We start from the raw sequence: 16843 nt of genomic DNA, 5'->3' as shown, positions 1-16843 counted from the left end.
CATGGCCCAAGGCATCGTCTCTGATTTGAGTACACCTGTCCTTATAATGAGCCTGGCAGTAGATATTAACTCCACTGCAGCAGAGGCTCCATGAACCAAGGCATGGGCTGCAGCGTGTGTCTCTGGCTGCTGATCTCTCTTGGCCGTGTTTGGGGTATGTATATTTTCCTCTCCGTGCAATACTTGGGTTGGATTGTTTGGGGATTTTTGTCAGATATTAAGACCTTTAGAAATCATGAGCTGTGTGCCAGGCGGATGGGCAGATTGAGTATAAATATGCATGTAAAAGATAAATGGCTCGCAACTCCAAGCTGGATGTGTGGTGCATCCCTAATATGCTCCTACTAGTCAGGCTGAGGGAGGAGAGTATGAAAGATGATGAACAAAGATGGTGATGGACAAAATGTAGCTGCAATAGTGAAGCACTCTACCGTGTGTTTTAATGGGGTATTAATAGCACTGAGCAAATAATTTAGTACCAGATGTGAATTGAGATACTTGAGATGAAGGTCCTTGGTGGATTGTCTCACTCTGCGATACCAAGTGTCTCAGATCAAGAGGTGCCAGTGTGCTGGGAGACGGTACCCAAGCAATAAAATGTGTATAAGCCAAGTGGAAAGGGACTGGCAGTGGGGCAATGGTTGTTTTCTGGGTGCCCGAAGAGCCCTGGCTGGCTGTGGATGGTGTCCTGGGGATGATGGTGTCCCAGGCAAGTCAAAATTCCCCCCAGACCAGCTGGTCAGGCAGTGAGGACCACCTGGACCCACCAGGGCTCCTGGGTCCTCTCCTCCCAGCCCGTCGGCAGTTACGGGAGGATGTTGCAAAATTGGTTTCAGTGGTAGTGAGCCTGCGCAAAAGCACTCGGGTGAGTTGGGCCCCCTGAGCAGAGCAGAGCAAAGGGAGCTGTGACTAATCCTGACACTCTTCTTGGTCCCAGTCTGATGTCCGTTCCCCTTCCCTGGGGATGCTGTGTGTCCTTGCAGCCCCGTCAGCCCTCTGCCACTGCATCTGTGTAATTAGGGGTATCAAATGAAGGGCTTGGCCAGAAAACCAGCAACTTTGGCAGAGCTGGGGCTTCTCCTCAGCTCTGCTGGCTCACTGTTACTAGAATACCTGCCTTGAAAATCCCCCTGGGGTTTTCTGCCTAGCCAGCACACTGAAAGTCCCATGAACCCAATACCTGATGCGAGGGCTGCTCTGGACCTAGCGCTGTGCCTGTGCGGATCGCTTACCTTCCTCCATTTGGGCTTCAGTACAGATGGTTTCAGACCTCTTTACATCCCTCCTCCTGCAGTCTTGCTTCAGATGAGTCGTCTTCCCTGCAAAGGAGGTGCTTCTCTCTGGGGTAGAGGGTTTTTCTAATGTGATGTAAAAAGGACTTTTCCATTTGGTAATTAATGAGGAGCCTAACTGCTGTGTGTCAAAAACACATGTTGCTGAGAAAATACACCATCCGTCTGCATGCTGGGCTTTACAGTAAATGTATCAGCATAAAATATATGAGGTACTGGGTCAGACAGACCGTGGGGCTTCTGGGGGATGATGACCATGTCCGCATGGCTGCTTCAATGCTGGGGAGATGCAGCCCACAGGCACAGCTCAGAAACTACTGTGTTTCATGCCATGGAAGGGCCAAAAATAAGTGATGCCACTCACTTGGGATGGTGGCAGGGAGAGTGTTTACTCTGTAGTTTTTACTGGAACCATATGTGCCACAGGAGAGGCAGATACTGGGCTTATCTGGGCCTTTCTAGACCTGTTCTTCTGGGGTAGCTCCTCCTCTTTTCTTTTCTGCTCTGGGGCAGAGCCTCGCCCCAATGGAAAGAAGTCGATAGGAAATGTGGGGGTGACACGGTGGGGTCCCTTCCATGTTCAGGGTGGCTGGCAGCAACAGTGAGCTGGCACTTCTTCCCATGCTGTTTCCTGTGCAAACAAACTTGTTTGCTCAGGGGTGTGGGTAATCACTGCCTTGCAGCAAAAGACAGGAAAGGGTTTGGGGGAGAAGATCCTCCTGCATGCCCTCCAGGAAATCCGGGTGATTCAGATGCTTCAGGACACGTGGGAGATGCTTGCACTCTTCTTAAGAGCACTTTTCTGTGGCCACCAAGAAATGCACCTGGGACCACCTCGACCAGAAGAAGGACAACCTGGGATTTACACCTGAGCCCACCTCCAAATTCTTGCAATTTCTACAAGAAAAGTCCCACTGAAGGTTTCTGGCGCTGAGGTGCTTGAGGGAGATGGGTGCCATGACATGCACCCAACTGCAGGCTTTGGCCAAGAACCACTGAGCATCGCTTCCCTCTGGACTGCCCTGGTGTCACTGGGACTTCTCCGGGCTGGTCCCACCACAGCCAGCACCCTTCTCCCAGGACCAGCATCCCCACCACACTGGGACCACAAGCGCCTTCCCCTGCTTGAGGCAGCCCGGCTCCATGGGGTGATATTTCACTGTTCTGGCTGGCTGCTGTTGTGCCAACAGAAAGTCCAGAGCCTTAAACCAGGATTCGGCCATTGCGCACAGCGGTGCCTGATGCAGGAGAATGCTGAGGCTGATGCAGATAAAGACCCTCTCGCCTTGCTCCAGGAGAGGAGCAGAGGAAGGCAACGCTTCCCCTCCGGCTCCTGAGCCAAGCCCTCAACCCACATCCTTCAGGGTCAAGGATGTGGGGCCAAGGGCTGGGGGTCGCTCCTTTGGTTCTGGGGATGGTCCTGTGAGGTGGGCATGGGGCAGAGCTCGTACTGAGCCCTGATTTACAGTGCAACTCATGTTCCCACCTGCCAGCAATCACTGGTGCAGGATGTGGTGGATAATCCAGAGCTTGAAAATGTGGTTCGATAATCTGTTCAATTTTCGACCCATTTGTCTCACACAACCCAAGCTGTCCCCAATCTGTGGATTACCAGGGTGGGTCCAAAGCCATCGCTGGCTACTGCAGCTCTGTGGGCATCCGCCCTCCTCCAGCAGAGCCGGGATGGGGGCGGGGGGTGGGGGACATGGTCGTTCTGAGCCATCCTGTGCCTCCCTGCCTGTCTCAGCCCTTCTCTCTGGTCTCCTGCCAGGCATGGGCCGCGGGGCGAGGGAGACTGTGCTGGGCACCTTGGGGAAGGCGACAATATTGCGGATCCCCCCTGAACTCCAGGACCTCACCCTGCGCTTTGGGGCAGCCGTCTGGAAGCGGGACACAGAGGACCCACAGAGGAAGCTTGTCCTGCTCAAGTACTCAGATGGCAACTACACCAACTACATGCAGGGACGAACTCGCTTCCACAAGTTGGACTTCTCCCTGGAGATCCTGAACACCAAGCGGCAGGACAGGCAGCTCTACGAGTACATAGTCAGCAAGGGGCCGGAGGAGAAAGTCTGGCAGATACAGCTGGAGGTGTATGGTGAGACACGCTGCTTTGGGAGGACAGTGCTGGGTGCTCCCAGCCTCTCGTGCTGGGAGCAGGTCTGGGAGGTGGGTGGTGGTCAAGGAGGTGTGGGAGATGCCCACCCTGATGTCAAGGTGCTGCAGTGAGTCTTTCAACCCCATCTGGGTACCCTCAGGAGCCTTTGGGTACGTACAGACCATGTCCCTCCCTAATGCTGTTTGCAGTGGTTCTGGGGCCAGACCGGTTCCTCTCCATCTCCCGGGGATTTAGGAGAGGCCAGCAGGATTTCCCAGGCAGGGGCCAAGGCAACGTTTGCATCCTTTCCCAGACACAAACTTTTACCCCTTCCCTCCCTCCCTCTCTCCAGAGCCGGTGTCTGATCCCAGCATCCAGATCCTCAGCTGGGTGCTGGCCAATGGCAGCTGCACTGTCACCCTCAACTGCACGGCGGAGCAAGGGGACAAAGTCTCCTACAGCTGGGGCAGCTGGGACACCAGCACCTTGGGGCTCTGCTCCCGCAATGGCAGCCTCCTGCACCTCTCCTATCCCCTGCAGAACACAAGCATCCCCTGCACCTGCACGGCCAGCAACCCAGTCAGCAGCCGGGTTGTTGCCTTCAACTTCTCCGAGTGCAGCTATGAGCAAGGGGGTAAGTAAGTCCCCAGCTGCCGATGTGGCTCTCTCCAGCCTCCTAGTCCTGCTCTTGCTTTGCAGGGGACTTCTTTTTCATGCTGCTTTAGGCAACCTCAAAGGAGCCTTTTGCAAGAAAAGTGGCTGCTGTGTCACCTGCCCAGGGTTGCTGAGTCCTTCCTGTAAATGCCGGTCACGGAGCTGCAGGTCCCACCTGCCTCCCCGGTCAGCCAGGCCACTGCACTCACTGTGCCCCAGTGCTTGAGGCTCATTTTAAATGCATGAGACTCATATGCTGGGTGATTTGGGGAGGATAAAAACCTCGGTGACAACTTCCCCTTCGGAGGCTCTTGGGGCAAAAGTCACGGTCTGTCTCACTGGGATTTTCTAGCACTCCCTTGTGACATGGGGGACTTTCGCGGGGCTGGGAAGCATGGTGGCTGCCCCTTTCCCTGGGGACCCAGAGGTGAAGTCACACCTCTGCTGGGGCTCTCTCAGTGACCTGTGCTGAGAAAACATCCCCATGGGAAAAAAGGTCAGGACTTTTGCTTAGGAAAAGGAGGTGCTGAAATGAGATGCTCCAGGAGGGTTTCAGGCTTGTTTCTCAACCCGCCTTGCCCCAAAACCCCTTGCACTGAGGGACACCCCTGCGTGGTGTCACCGTTAGTGGTCCAGGAGCGGGGCCACCCTGGGTGCCTCCCGGCGGTGGGAGCCCAGCTGGCAGCTGGAGCTGCAGAGCTCCGTCCCAGGGCCCTCTTCTCACACACCTGCAATGCAAGGGCATTATACAAAGGGGCTGCCTCCCCGCAGGCCTCCATAAAGCCACCAGCGATGTTTTGAGAGCTTTGTCTGGCCCTCAGCAGGCTTTTTGCTGACTGTTGCTGTCTGGAGGCGATTAAAGAGAGCTTTGCAAGAGAAGCACTTCCTGCCCCTTGTTTCCTGTTCTACTGAAATCATCAGCCCAAAATTAGGTGATGAGATGAAGAAAGATTTTAGCAGCCTGCTGTGCTCAGCTCTAGGTGACCCTGGGCCCCAGGGCCAGTGGCTGACCCCCCTCCTCTCTCTGCCCCCCATACCAGGCAATGCCGAGCTGAGGACAGAGCATCTTGTGCTGATGGTGGCGGTGCCCATTGCTGCAGTGATGGTCCTCACTGGAGTGTTTGTGGCTGCCTATTTGGCCACGCCAATCGGTGAGTGCCAGAAGGGAGGGGTGCTGGGGCAGTTGGTGGTCCATGAGTGGGGTGAGCCTTGCGGGGGGACAGAAGCTGCGCCCAGCCAGCCCTAGTGAATGGACCAAGGGGCTAATTCCTGCGGGCACCTTGTCTACCGAGTACCCTGGCCCTTGGGATGAGCGAAACCTGTTTCTCTTGAAGCACAGAGTAAAAGGCAGGAAGGAAACGAGCTTAAAAAAGAAAAAAAAAAAGAAAAAAGAAAAAAAAGAGAAACGAACCTGCACATGATATCCAACACTCTACCCGGATGATGGGCTTCTAAGCTCATATTGCACGGTCTCAATGGGAATTGAATGATCCCAGCCCAAATTAGAGAGCACCTTATCTCTATGAGTGCCTCAGCCGGGCCGTGCTCCCCCTTCCCATTCCCTGTGTAATGACAGATTTGCAAAGCTGACCTGTGGCAGCCAGAAATCCTCCGACTGCGGCTGGGCGGCTACAGCGATATGGATGCAGCCGGGTCCAGCCAGCAGGCACTGTGCTGGGGATGAATCCAGCATGGGCTCACCCTTGCTGTCCTTGGAGCACAGGAGCAGGATGTGGCTTGCAAAGCACTGGGGTCCCCCCCAGCCCCTGCTCCCCTTGCATCTTGGTGACTTGCTTATCTCCCTGCAGCCAGCCAGGAGCAGGAGCAGGAGCACTTGCCACTCGCCGAGGACAATGCAGTGCACACCATCTACTCCCAAGTGCAGCGGGTGGAGGTGACCCATGACCAGCATGACCCCAGCTGGCCTCAGCACCTGGGTGGAAAAATGCTCCTTTAGTGATGGAAATGCTCCTTTAGTAATAGGACCCCGAATGCTGCAGCTGGTGGGGAGCGCGGGCATGACCCTGCCAGGGTTTCTTGGGTGGGGGTCTCGGACAGCGGCAGCTTGGCTTTGGGCAGCAGCAGCACCCAAAGCTCTGGGTCATTGCTGGGTGCCTCCTCGCTGGTCTGCAGCACCCTCTGTGATGGGCTTTGACCACTGGGTGTCAACACAGCCCTGTGGCTGGCAAGGGAGAGGGTGAAATTGTGGGCGGGGTGGGGAGGGACACTGGGGTGGCCACGGGGTCCCTGGGGTCACCCATCCCTGCCATTCTAGGAGTCAGCCCAGTCACCATTAATTTAGGAATTGCTGGGAATAAGGTTGGGTGCTGCAACTTCCCCAGCCCCCAGCAGCCCAGGGTGGCTTTGGGGCCAGACTGTGTGGTTTTCCCCCCTCCCCAAGTCCTGCTCAGCGCAAACTGAGGAGGAAACAGTGGGTCCATGTAGGGCGGAGGGAGGGAAGGGCCCCTGTGGCAAGCTGCCTACCGCTGCTCGTCCTTCACTCTCCAAGCAGAAGCAGAAAGGGGTCCCTGCCGCCGAGCACCCCTCCTGCACCACCATCTACGCTGCAGCCACCGGCCTGCCCCCGGACACAGCCCCAGCCCCCGGCAGAGCCCCACGACCCCCACACAGCTGCCTGGCAGAGCCGTCTGCCCCGCAGGGCTACCCATCCCTCTCGCAGGTAAGGGTGGCTGCCCCCCACCAGGTCATCGCCCTGGCTGGGCATCACCATGGGGCAACCCACAGCCTCCCCTCCTCAGCTCAGGCACCTCGCTGACCCCTTTACTTCCCTGATCCTTGCTTGCAGAGCCCCGACAAGGAGCCCATGACAGTTTACGCCAGCGTGATGATGCCCATGGCCTGAGCCTCTCCAGGCAGTGGGCAGCAGCCGAGCCCAGCCTCCGCCTCTGCTTGCCGGGCACTGACATCCACGTTCCCAACTGGATGCTTGTCCCTAGGGAATCGGGGCAAAACCCTCTGGCACGCACCGACCCCCCACTGCAGCCAAGCTGGGGCTGCAACGATGGCTGCGGAGGTGAAGGACGGTGGAGCAAAGAGCAGGGTTAAAGCCAGGCAAGAAATCTCCCCAGGTTGTGGCTAAGGGTGGCCGGCAAGATGCTGAAGCACCGGGAGAGGGTCGAGGGGCTCCGGATACAACCCCGCAGCTGGGCATAAGTGAGGGAGAGAGAATCGGTGCCTCAGAGGGGAAGGGTGAGCCTTGTCAGCACAGTGAGGCAGCACTGGCAAGCGTGGCCAGAGCAGGTTTGCATCCCAATCTCATCCCGGCCCCATGGGTTTTCACCCCATGGCCTCATCCTGTGGCCCCCGGCTTCGATAGAGGGAGCCCCCAGCTCCTGGCAGCCAGCAACACTGGTGATGTGCAGGGATGTGGGTTCAATGGCAGCGGAGAAAAAATCAGAAACGAGTTTTGTTTTTTGACCTCTGCTCAGCAACTGGTTACAAAATGCCTGGGTTTTGGTCCAAGCACTGAAGAAAGTTTTGCAGTCCCCTTGGGGCTGAGCCCTGCCCGGTGCCTGCCCAGCCCTGGCTGCCTCCTGCACTGGGGTCACCGGCAGCCCATGCCCATGCTTGGAGATTCAGCTGCGTTCCACTGCACTTTTCCATCCCCATCCTTTTCCACTACGGGATGACTACGGGACCAGGCGAGGATCTTCCAAGTGGACTATTTAAAGCTGAATTTCTGGCTGAGGGGGAGGCAGCCCCTGCCTGTGCCTTGGCCACCCCCTGCCTGCAGCAGCTCCCGACCTCCCTTCAGAAATATCTGGTGTGGGGATGCTGGAGATGGCCTGGATGAGGGACCAAGGCTGTAAAATCTTTCCAACTCCCCCCTGAGTCCGAGCTATTTTATAATCCAAACATAACTCAGCTCGTACAGTAGGGCTGATCTTGTGTGCCGCTGCTAAGGGAAAGGAAAATAAATTTATAGTAAAGTGTTTTGGAAAGGTTTGCTGGAGGAGTGTGTCAGACGCTGCATCAGGCTTTAGGGGGAAGAGAAATCAGTGTTTTTGCACCTCCCTAGCTTCCTTCTTTCATTGCAACAGAAAACCAGCTGAGCAGCTTCCTTGGAAAAGTCTGCCCGCAAAGCAACCGCTTCCCCAAGGAGCTTGGGGGGGATCCAGGGAAGGGCAAGGTCACACTTGCCCTTCTGCCTCTAAAATGGTGCAAAAGCCCCAAATTCTGTGCCTGGCACTTGTGCAGGATGGAGCCCAGTGCTACCTGTGTTGGTCCTTGCAGAATAATGGGGAAGGTGCCTGACCCTGCAACGCACAGCCCGGGCATGCGCGCACTCATTGCAGCCCACCCCATGGCTCTGAGGGGTCGTCAGATGCTCAATATGGGGAAAAGTTCAAATAAAACTGCTAATATTGCCATTGCAGAGGAGCACTGAGACACGATGCCACAGGACCTCCCCCCCAGCTCCCAGGTGATGGTTGGAGGTGGCAAAGGGGGGTTATGGGGTAGCTCATCCCTCAGAGCGTCTCTTTGTGCCTCTCATCTCAGCCCCCCTGCCAGGGTGTTGTGAAACACAAGCTGCTTTTAGGAGTTCAGGATCTTCCAAGTGGACTATTTAAAGCTGAATTTCTGGCTGAGAGGGGGAGGCAGCCCCTGCCACAGCACTGAAGGGCAACAGCAGCCCCCACTTCCTTGCTGGGGTAGAGGAACCAGGGTTATTTTAAAGCCTGACATCCCCCAGCTTGTCCAGCACGCTTCCCCTACCTGAATTTCAGTATGACATCGGTGTCATGCTACTTCCCAGAATAATCTGAATTAGGGAAGTGGCTGGTTTCCCTGCAGTTGTCATTCAGCTGTCCTGTCTAGGGGGGATGGAGTTTGAGGGGATGGGAGAGTTTGGATCTCAGCATCCCTTATGAAGGATGCCCTTGGTGATATCGGTCCATGGGCACCAGCGTGCTCCTGGGCACTGACCTGCAATGGTCTCCACGACACCCCTCTCTTAGAGCTGGTTCCCATAGAAGAGCTGGGACACTTGTCACACATGGCCGTGATGATTCTCTTTGTCCCAGCTGCCACACTCATCTTTCCTTCAAAATGGAGTTTTTCAGCTCAAGTTTTCATTATGCATGTGGGATTTTCCTTCTTGTCATACCCCTTCTGGTACCAGACAGGGTATGTCTGTCACGTCACTGCGATGATGTCACTGCCTGATGTCACTGTGGTGATCAGCCGCTGGAGGGGAAGCTGTGTGGGTGCAGGCGCATACATCTTCCTCTTGCTATCATGCATGATCTGTAGTAGATGCTGTGTGCGGCGAGCCCCTCTCCGTGCGCCGTGAGGCAATGGACGTGTTTTGGTGCCAGCTGCTCGCCCTCCTCCTCCTCCACCAAGCAAGTAAGTACAAGGTGCTCGTTTTCCCTTGGTGGTGGAAGGGAAGGAGCCCACAGGGGGTTTGGGGTGGTTTTAGGGACTCCTGGGAGAGCAGGGACAGGGCTGGCCTGTGTGGGACCAGCGGTGCCAAGTGCAGGTGCAGCTCGGCGGGGTTGGAGTTTGTCCCAAGGATGTTGGGCAAACCAGGGTGAAAGACGCCCAGCGCAACCCGGTGCTGGCCTCTTGCTCTCGTGTGGTCCCCTTCTGCTAATGAGGGAATGCATCAGGTCTCAGCTCCAGCCCAGCCTCTGTCCAGCTGCTGCCAGATGTGCACCAGCCACCAAGTTTACCGTTCTGCTCCTTGTTCAGGGTCTGTCCCTACTGTGTCATCTCTGAGTTTTCTATGTTCCTGTGGTTTCATTGTGGGGTATTTAGGGCTGTTTGGAACAGGAGACACTTTCTGCCTTTTTTCAGGCAAGAGGGAAATGGGCAGACACTGGCTCTGCCCCGGCCCCTTCCCTGCAGTCTCAAGGAGGGTTTTACCACCGGATGAGTCCTCATCTGCTGTTTTAGCTGAATTTCCTTCTGCAAGTTTATCCTCCCCGACCAGCTCTTCCTTCCATGCGGTCAAGAGATGACTGCTCTCAATGTCCTGGAGGCATCCCCATGGGGTCAGGCAGTGGTGAGCAGAAATGCAGAGCCCTGGGGAGACGTGACAACCTCGGGGTCTGGCTGCCTGGCTAAGCCAGGATCAGTTCCCTTTCCAGGAACTGGGGAGAAAACTTCTGTCCCCAGTCCAGACTGGGCAGCACTGATTTTTAAAATGGGAAGTAGACAAAATAAGGGAAATGTCATATTCTTCCTCAGAAGAGGGAAGAAGCAGCTGCACATTTGGGGAAGAGGTTATCTGTTTTCTTGCCTGCCCATGTAGGTGAGCTTGGCCTTTTGGACCGGTGATGAAAGGGAACCTGCCTGACCTTTCTGAGCCATTGCAAACTCCTCCTTGCACCTCAAGGGTCTGTCTCTTGCACCCCCTTTGCACATGGGAAGCAGCGTGGGTGTCCCGTAGCTGCAGGGGAACCTGGTGCTGCTCGCTTGACGAGCCCTTGGGGTATGCGAAAGCACAGGTCCTCCTCAGCCTAGAGCCTCAGAGGCAATTAGTTTATTTAAAATAAAAAGGAATCCCCTAATTTCTGCAATCACCCCGCAATGGAGTGGTTCCTCAGTGTTCTCCATATCCAGTGTCGGTGATCCAGCATGCATCCTTGTCCCCACGGATGCCCCAGAGAGTTTGGGTAAGCCAGCAATGCATGCCTGCACCCCAGAAAACCAATTATCTCCTGGGGTGCATAGAGATAAGTGTGGCCGGCAGGTCAAGGGAGGAGATTCTGCCCCTCTGCTCCGCTCTGATGAGACCCCACCTGCAGTATTGCGTCCAGCTCTGGGATCCTCAGTGCAGGAAAGGCACAGACCTGTTGGAGCGGGTCCAGAGGGAGTACACAAAAATGATCCAAGGGCTGGAACACCTCTGCTACGGAGAGAGGCTGAGAGAGCTGGGAGAAGGGAAGGCTCTGGGGAGACCTCACTGTGGCCTTCCAATACTTATAAGAAAGATGGGGACAGACACTTTAGTAGGGCCTGTAGCGATAGGACAAGGGGTGATGGTTTTAAACTAAAAGAGGGGAGATTCAGACCAGATGTCAGGAAGAAATGTTTTATGCTGTGGTTGGTGAGGCACTGGCCCAGGGTACCCAGAGAAGTGGTTGATGCCCCATCACTGGAGACATTCGAGGTTGGGTTGGACAGGGCTCTGAGCAACCCAATTGAGTGGGAGATGTCCCTGCCCATGGCAGGGGAGTCAGACTAGGTGACCTTTAAAGGTGCCTTCCAACCCAAACCATTCTGTGACTTTACCCGCAGCTGAACAGAGGTACTGTGTGCGCGATAGCACAGGGGGCTCTGGCCCCTATAGATCAGCCTGTCCATGGCATCATGCTGTGTGATTGCAGCAGGGTGAGGCTCTTCTTTTCAGCTGAGGCTCTTCTTTCTGGCCAAGGACCCTTCCCCAAGCCCTCCTGCCTTCTCCACCAGCCAGCCCCCAAGCTTGCTGTGCATCCTCTCCCTGGGCACACCGACTCCAGCCCGGCTTCTCTCTCCAGCATGCACCAGCGATGGGGCAGAGGTGACTGGGGCCGTGGGCAGGTCTGTCACCTTCCACCTCAAGAACCTGGATAGAAAAGCCACAGCCTGGAGCTTTCACAATGATGTCATAGTGACGGTGAAATTCGGCGATCCTCCTGAAGCCACGTTTTTTGACGACAACTACAAGCCGCGCTTGGCCTTCCCCAAGAACGGCAGCGCGCTCACCATCTCCCAGCTGAGGATGGATGACGCTGGTACCTACACTGCAAAGACCTTGGGGGTAAAAGCCACCTTCATCCTGCATGTGTACAGTAAGTGCCTTTTAGCATTGGCTTTTTTTTTTAATGCTTTGTACTAAATGGGGGGATCGGGGATTTCCTGACAGCCCCCCACTTCCCACAGGGGAGCTGGCAGTGCTGATGGTGACCTGTGTGGCGCAGAACTGCTCAGCTGGTGGCTGCCTCTACACCCTGCACTGCACTGCGTTGGGCTCCGGCTCTGGCAACATCTCCTACAACTGGAGCACTGGGGGCTTGTCATGGCAGGAGGGGCCCACAGTGCTGGTGGAGGAGTCACCCCTGGACAAGCCACTCATCCCGCTCACATGCACGGCACAAAACCCTGTCAGCAGCCGCAATGTCACCGTCATCTCGCCTTCTGCCCTCTGTGCAGGTAACAGCCATGGAAATATGCATGGGTGGGTGGCAGGGATGGGCCATATCCTGCTCCCAGTGGCTCCAGCTTTTCCCTGAGCTGTGCCTTGGTGTGCAAAGTGAGAAACACAGACCCCTGGCAGAGGCATTTACCCCTCTCCCTGTTCTCTCCCCTCACCGTGTCGCTTGTGCCACCAGAAAACACAAGCCACCCTCCCACCACTGGTGAGATGCCAAACTGCGTGTCTGTGTCTGGCCTCACTCCTAAATGTCTGAGTGTGCCCAAGCTAGCTAACAGCATCCGGCTGCGCCAGACCCCCACGCCTGGGGAGGGGAGAGATGGGGAGCCTGAGGCCAGCACAGTCCATCTTCTCCCAAAACAGCTCACGGGGGGATATTCAGGCTTTCTGGGCCGTGCCCTTAGCATCCATGTGCTTTGTCACCTGGGGAATTTGGGGAGAGTGGGGTGTCCCCCAAAAAGTCCTGGCTTGGGATGGGAACATTAAATCAGTTCATGCAACGGAGAGGCAGAGCCAAGGATGGGCTGGAGGTGGGAGCGTGACTCTGTGTGCAGCTGCTGCCCCCAGCCCACGTGGGGTTCCTCCCCTCAAAAAGCCACCTATGAAGTCCCTGGAGGGCAAAGGGGCATCGGCAGGGGCAGCCGTGGCCATGGAGGGGCTGGGGGGGGAGTCTCCCAGCTGCTGCTCTGTTTGCAAAGCCACTTGTCCTTATGCAGTGTGTCACCTCTTTTCTGTCTTGGACCACGTCATTGTGAAACAAGGGTCCCTGCGAAGCAGGGAAGGGCTCAGCGGGTTGTTGAAGCAGAGACGTGCCTATTTCCCCCCTCTCTGATGCCAGAAAGAGACAGATGTATTTTGGGGATGTTGTTACCAGACCTTCTTCTCTTTCAAGGCACCTACTCCAGCAGGCAGGCTGGAATCATGGCTGCATTGGTGATTGGAGCCGGAGCGCTTTTAGCAGTGGTTATCTTTGTAATCTACTGTAAATCCAAAGGTGAGCTGCTTCCCCTGTGGGTAACCATCGCTGCAGACCTGGCAAGCAGGAGATAGGACCTGAGAGGGGAGGATACACCCAGCCCCAGTGCCCAGGTCCCCGGGGGGGCTGCAGCAGCCAGATCTGAAGATGCTGCATGGGGTTTGCTTTTGTTGCCGCTGCTGACGGGAGCCCTGTGTTGCTTCTCCCCCAGGCTGGAGGATCTTCCATTTGCCTGCAGCCGAGGCTATGAACACAGGTAGGACTTTGGGGCTCCCCCAGGCACTTCCCTCCCTTCCCCTTTTTCCTGGTGGGAATAGCCTAGTCGCATTTAAGATCAGGAGGGAAATCATCCACCACTGTGGCTTGGTACCACAGCATACCCCAGCTCGCAGGACCCCGATACCTCCCTGTGCCCCCACCCTACACCCACAAAGGCGAGTGAAAGGGGATGATCCCAGGTGATATCGCAGTGGCTAAAGCCGTGCTCTCCCCCAGTCTCTTGCTGGAAAACTTCCTGCCAGCCCACCAAGAAGGAGCTGGGAGCACAGCCGTGAGATCACCAAAGCAAGAAGGATTTTGGGGAAAAGCTGACAAGAGACAACTGGGGGTCAGAGACAAGCAATGAGGGGTCGTGTGCCCCATGACCAGAAAAAACTCCCCTGCAGCACCACATGCAACTCAAGCAACCACTGCCTGCAATTGCTGCCTGAAATTGCTGCCTGAAACAGCCATTGCCTGGTTTCCCACAACGGCGGCTGCAGGGACTGAAGCGTGCCCTTCATGTTGCTTTGGGATCAGCTCTGCTAGACTCAGGGGTTCAGGATATAAGTCCAGCCAAGAGACCTGGTGGAAGAAGAGACCGCTGGACCAGTTCTCATCTCCTCTCCCTGACATTCAGGGCTGTTTTGTGATGGGACGTGCTGTGCCCATCACTGCTACTTCTGAGCCAATGCCCAGCAAAGATCTTGCTGAATTTTTTCTTTTTTTATGTGTGTGTTTTGTTGTTTCTGTAAGCTGAAATAAAGCTGACACGAATGGGGGAGTTCCTGCCTCATATTTTGCATTTGCATGTGCCCAAGCAGGATATTGGGGTGCACCCAGCACCAGGACCACGGGCTCCTCCCAGCCCATAATTTGGATCCAACTCATTCCTCGGGAACCATGGGCAAAACCTCTCCCCGAAGCGCTCCTCTCTGCATGGGCTGAAGCCTGCATGGCTGTTCCTCTGTGGGGCTGGCAGCAGCACTTCAAATGGGAGGCACTGACATTTTGAACCAAACCAGGGATTATGAAGGATTTAAATCCTCTCTCCCCACCTCTGTTTGATGAGCCAAAGAACAAGACGACACTAACGATTGCTGCAATGGTGGCAACATATGAAGGAGAGACAAATGCATATCACCCTCCAAAAGCAGCCTGGGCTCTTGTATTTAAATAAAAAAGCACTGATTTTCACTGGCAAGTCCCTTCGACTGCTGTCCTTTGAACTGGAAGCAAGCTCCCCGCTCCTGCAGCGGCCGGGGCAGGAGGGTCAGTGGGATGAGAAGCGATGCTCACCTCCACCCAGACCCACAGCAAACACCTCCATCAGCTCCAAGGGGCTGCTGGGTGCTGCAGCTCCTGCACGGCTAAGCTTTTGCCTGAGCCTGGCACACTTTAAGCCGAGATTCCCTCCAGCCCTCGGCGAGGAGCATCCCAGCAGCACCATGGGTCAAGCAGGGAGATCCCACTACAGCCCCTTCCCAGCTGCAGCAACCCACTCCCTCGCTGACCTTCCACTTTTTTCTCCTTGCAGAGGCCAGAGCAGAGTACATGACGGTGTACGCCCAAGTCGGCCCTTCACAGCAGGTGAGTCCACGCAGGCTCATTCCTGTCCTCCCAGTATGTGGCTGGACTGGGCTGCGCAGCTGGGGGTTCCCTGCACAGGACAGGGACAGCCTGGGGGCCACGTGGTGGGGATGGGATGGAAGGACGGTAGCTGGACAACCCCTGGGTTTGTCTGTTAGTTCCTCCTGGGAACTTGAAGGGGGACATGTCAGTGCTGGGGCTGGTCCAAGAGCAGCCAGGATGGCCACAGCCACCTGCCTGCACTTCCCAGTGCATGACCAGGGCCTCTGTCCCTGGCTCACCCAGGCTTTGAAATCCCTTTGCCAGCTCCAGACTCTGGAAATACTTTTAAAAACCTTTTCCCCAGGTGCACCTGCAGAATTTCTCTAAGGCACAGCAAGATGACCCAAAGAAGATGCCGAATGCCAGTGTGGAGACCTCCAAACCCATCTATTTCACCATCCAGGCTCATGGCCATCTGCCCTGCAGGGGTTCCAGTGCTGAGCAAGGAGATGAGCAAGACCCCAGGGTGAGAGATGTGCTCCCTGGAGCAAGGGGCAGAGACAGACGAGTCTTCACTGGGCTTTCTCAGGGTCTAGAGCTTCAAGCCAAGCCCGTGGGTCCCCTCTCTCTCACCAATGGAGGGATCAGCTCCCACGAGGCCAAGCAAAGCTTTTGTCTCTTTGCAGTTGCAGACGGATGATGAGAAGATGGGCAACGGTATGGTGTGGTGCCAGGAGCAAGATGAGAAAAGTGTCTACTCGTCGGTCAGCTAGACAGACCATGTGACGCAGCCCCGACACGGCTCCCTCCAGTGCACCCATGAGCCTGCTCTGAGCGTGGTGCTCCTCTCTGCCCAGCCCTGGCCCATGGGGCTGCAGCATCCTCCCCATTACTGCTGCCTCCAATTTGCCTGTCGGCAAGCGGTCCCTGGCCATCGATGTGAGGATGTAAAAGTGCCGCATAAGTGCAGGCTCGTCTGGCACAGGAGCTCTGCCCATGTTTTGGCATCCGCGTGGGGTTTGGGCTTCTTTTTCTGCCCTCTCTGGCGAGACCAAGGAACATGGACCAAAACTGGGGCTGCAAGTCCAGTCCTCCCAGCACAAGGACATGAGCTGATGCTCCTGGGATTTGTCCTGCAGCACCTGGCAGTTCAGAGCCTCAGGACAAGAGGACAGGAAGATTTGAGGAGCCTCTTAAAGCCCTTTTGTTTTTTGCTATACTTTTAAACTTGGCAAATACTTTGGCTGCTTCCTTTGGTTGCTAAACCAAGAGAAAGCAAAAATAACACTTGGTAGAAAGCTGAATATAGAAACACGTGTGCCTTTGCCACGGCGAACACATCCAGGCTGCTGCAGTTTTGGTGCTGGCTGTTTCTCCAGTGCCTGCTGGGGACCTTCCAAACCTTGCAGCACCCCAGCACCATGCTCAGCATCACTTTATGCTGCCAGCGAGCTGCTTGCAGTCCCCTGAGACGCTGCAGGGCTGTGCCGAGGTCCAGGAGCACGAGGTGGTCCGGGCCTGGGGGAAAACAGGACAGGGAACGTGGCTGATGCTGTTCTGCTCCATTCCTTTGATGTGTTTGTATATGAGGTTTTTATTCTTGGATGAAATATTTTTATGATGTGAAGTGTTGTGTCTGTGGAGTTAGGCAGCTTCCCAGCAGAGCTTTAGGGAGGAGAGCAGCTCTCCAAGCCCCGAGTGATGCAGGGATGCTGCATGGCGTGGTAGCGGCTGCATCCCACTGGAATGCGTGTCCTGCAGCAGGGTCTCCGTGGGTTCACCCTGAGCTGGGACTTACAGGGACCTGGGTGCCCAGTAAGCAGGGCACGTCC

The 16843-nt window shown here is 55.9% G+C and overlaps 2 protein-coding genes across 4 annotated transcripts; both read left to right on the top strand.

Moving 5' to 3' along the window:
• The first annotated feature begins 70 nt into the window (after positions 1-70).
• Positions 71-8006, top strand: SLAMF1 (signaling lymphocytic activation molecule family member 1). Of its 3 annotated transcripts, none has more exons than XM_052795814.1 (7): positions 71-154; positions 3064-3390; positions 3743-4024; positions 5085-5195; positions 5853-5938; positions 6557-6724; positions 6851-8006. In XM_052795814.1, the coding sequence occupies exons 1-7, from the start codon at positions 91-93 to the stop codon at positions 6905-6907; spliced, it is 1095 nt and encodes a 364-aa protein (XP_052651774.1). In that variant the 5' UTR covers positions 71-90; the 3' UTR covers positions 6908-8006. The 3 variants fall into 3 exon arrangements, with proteins under 3 accessions (XP_052651774.1, XP_052651773.1, XP_052651775.1); XM_052795813.1 differs by having other exon boundaries at positions 6554-6724; XM_052795815.1 differs by lacking the exon at positions 6557-6724.
• Positions 8007-8481: 475 nt separating this feature from the next.
• Positions 8482-15899, top strand: LOC128145550 (SLAM family member 5-like). The gene is made up of 8 exons (XM_052795816.1): positions 8482-9414; positions 11550-11843; positions 11935-12204; positions 13098-13199; positions 13393-13437; positions 14977-15029; positions 15376-15537; positions 15698-15899. The coding sequence occupies exons 1-8, from the start codon at positions 9363-9365 to the stop codon at positions 15782-15784; spliced, it is 1065 nt and encodes a 354-aa protein (XP_052651776.1). The 5' UTR covers positions 8482-9362; the 3' UTR covers positions 15785-15899.
• Positions 15900-16843: the final 944 nt, after the last annotated feature.

Source organism: Harpia harpyja, chromosome 9 (genome assembly GCF_026419915.1).
Source record: "Harpia harpyja isolate bHarHar1 chromosome 9, bHarHar1 primary haplotype, whole genome shotgun sequence".
NCBI lineage: Eukaryota > Metazoa > Chordata > Aves > Accipitriformes > Accipitridae > Harpia > Harpia harpyja.
The sequence above is the reverse complement of the archived record's forward strand: the minus strand, read 5'-3'. Positions and strand labels throughout refer to the sequence as shown.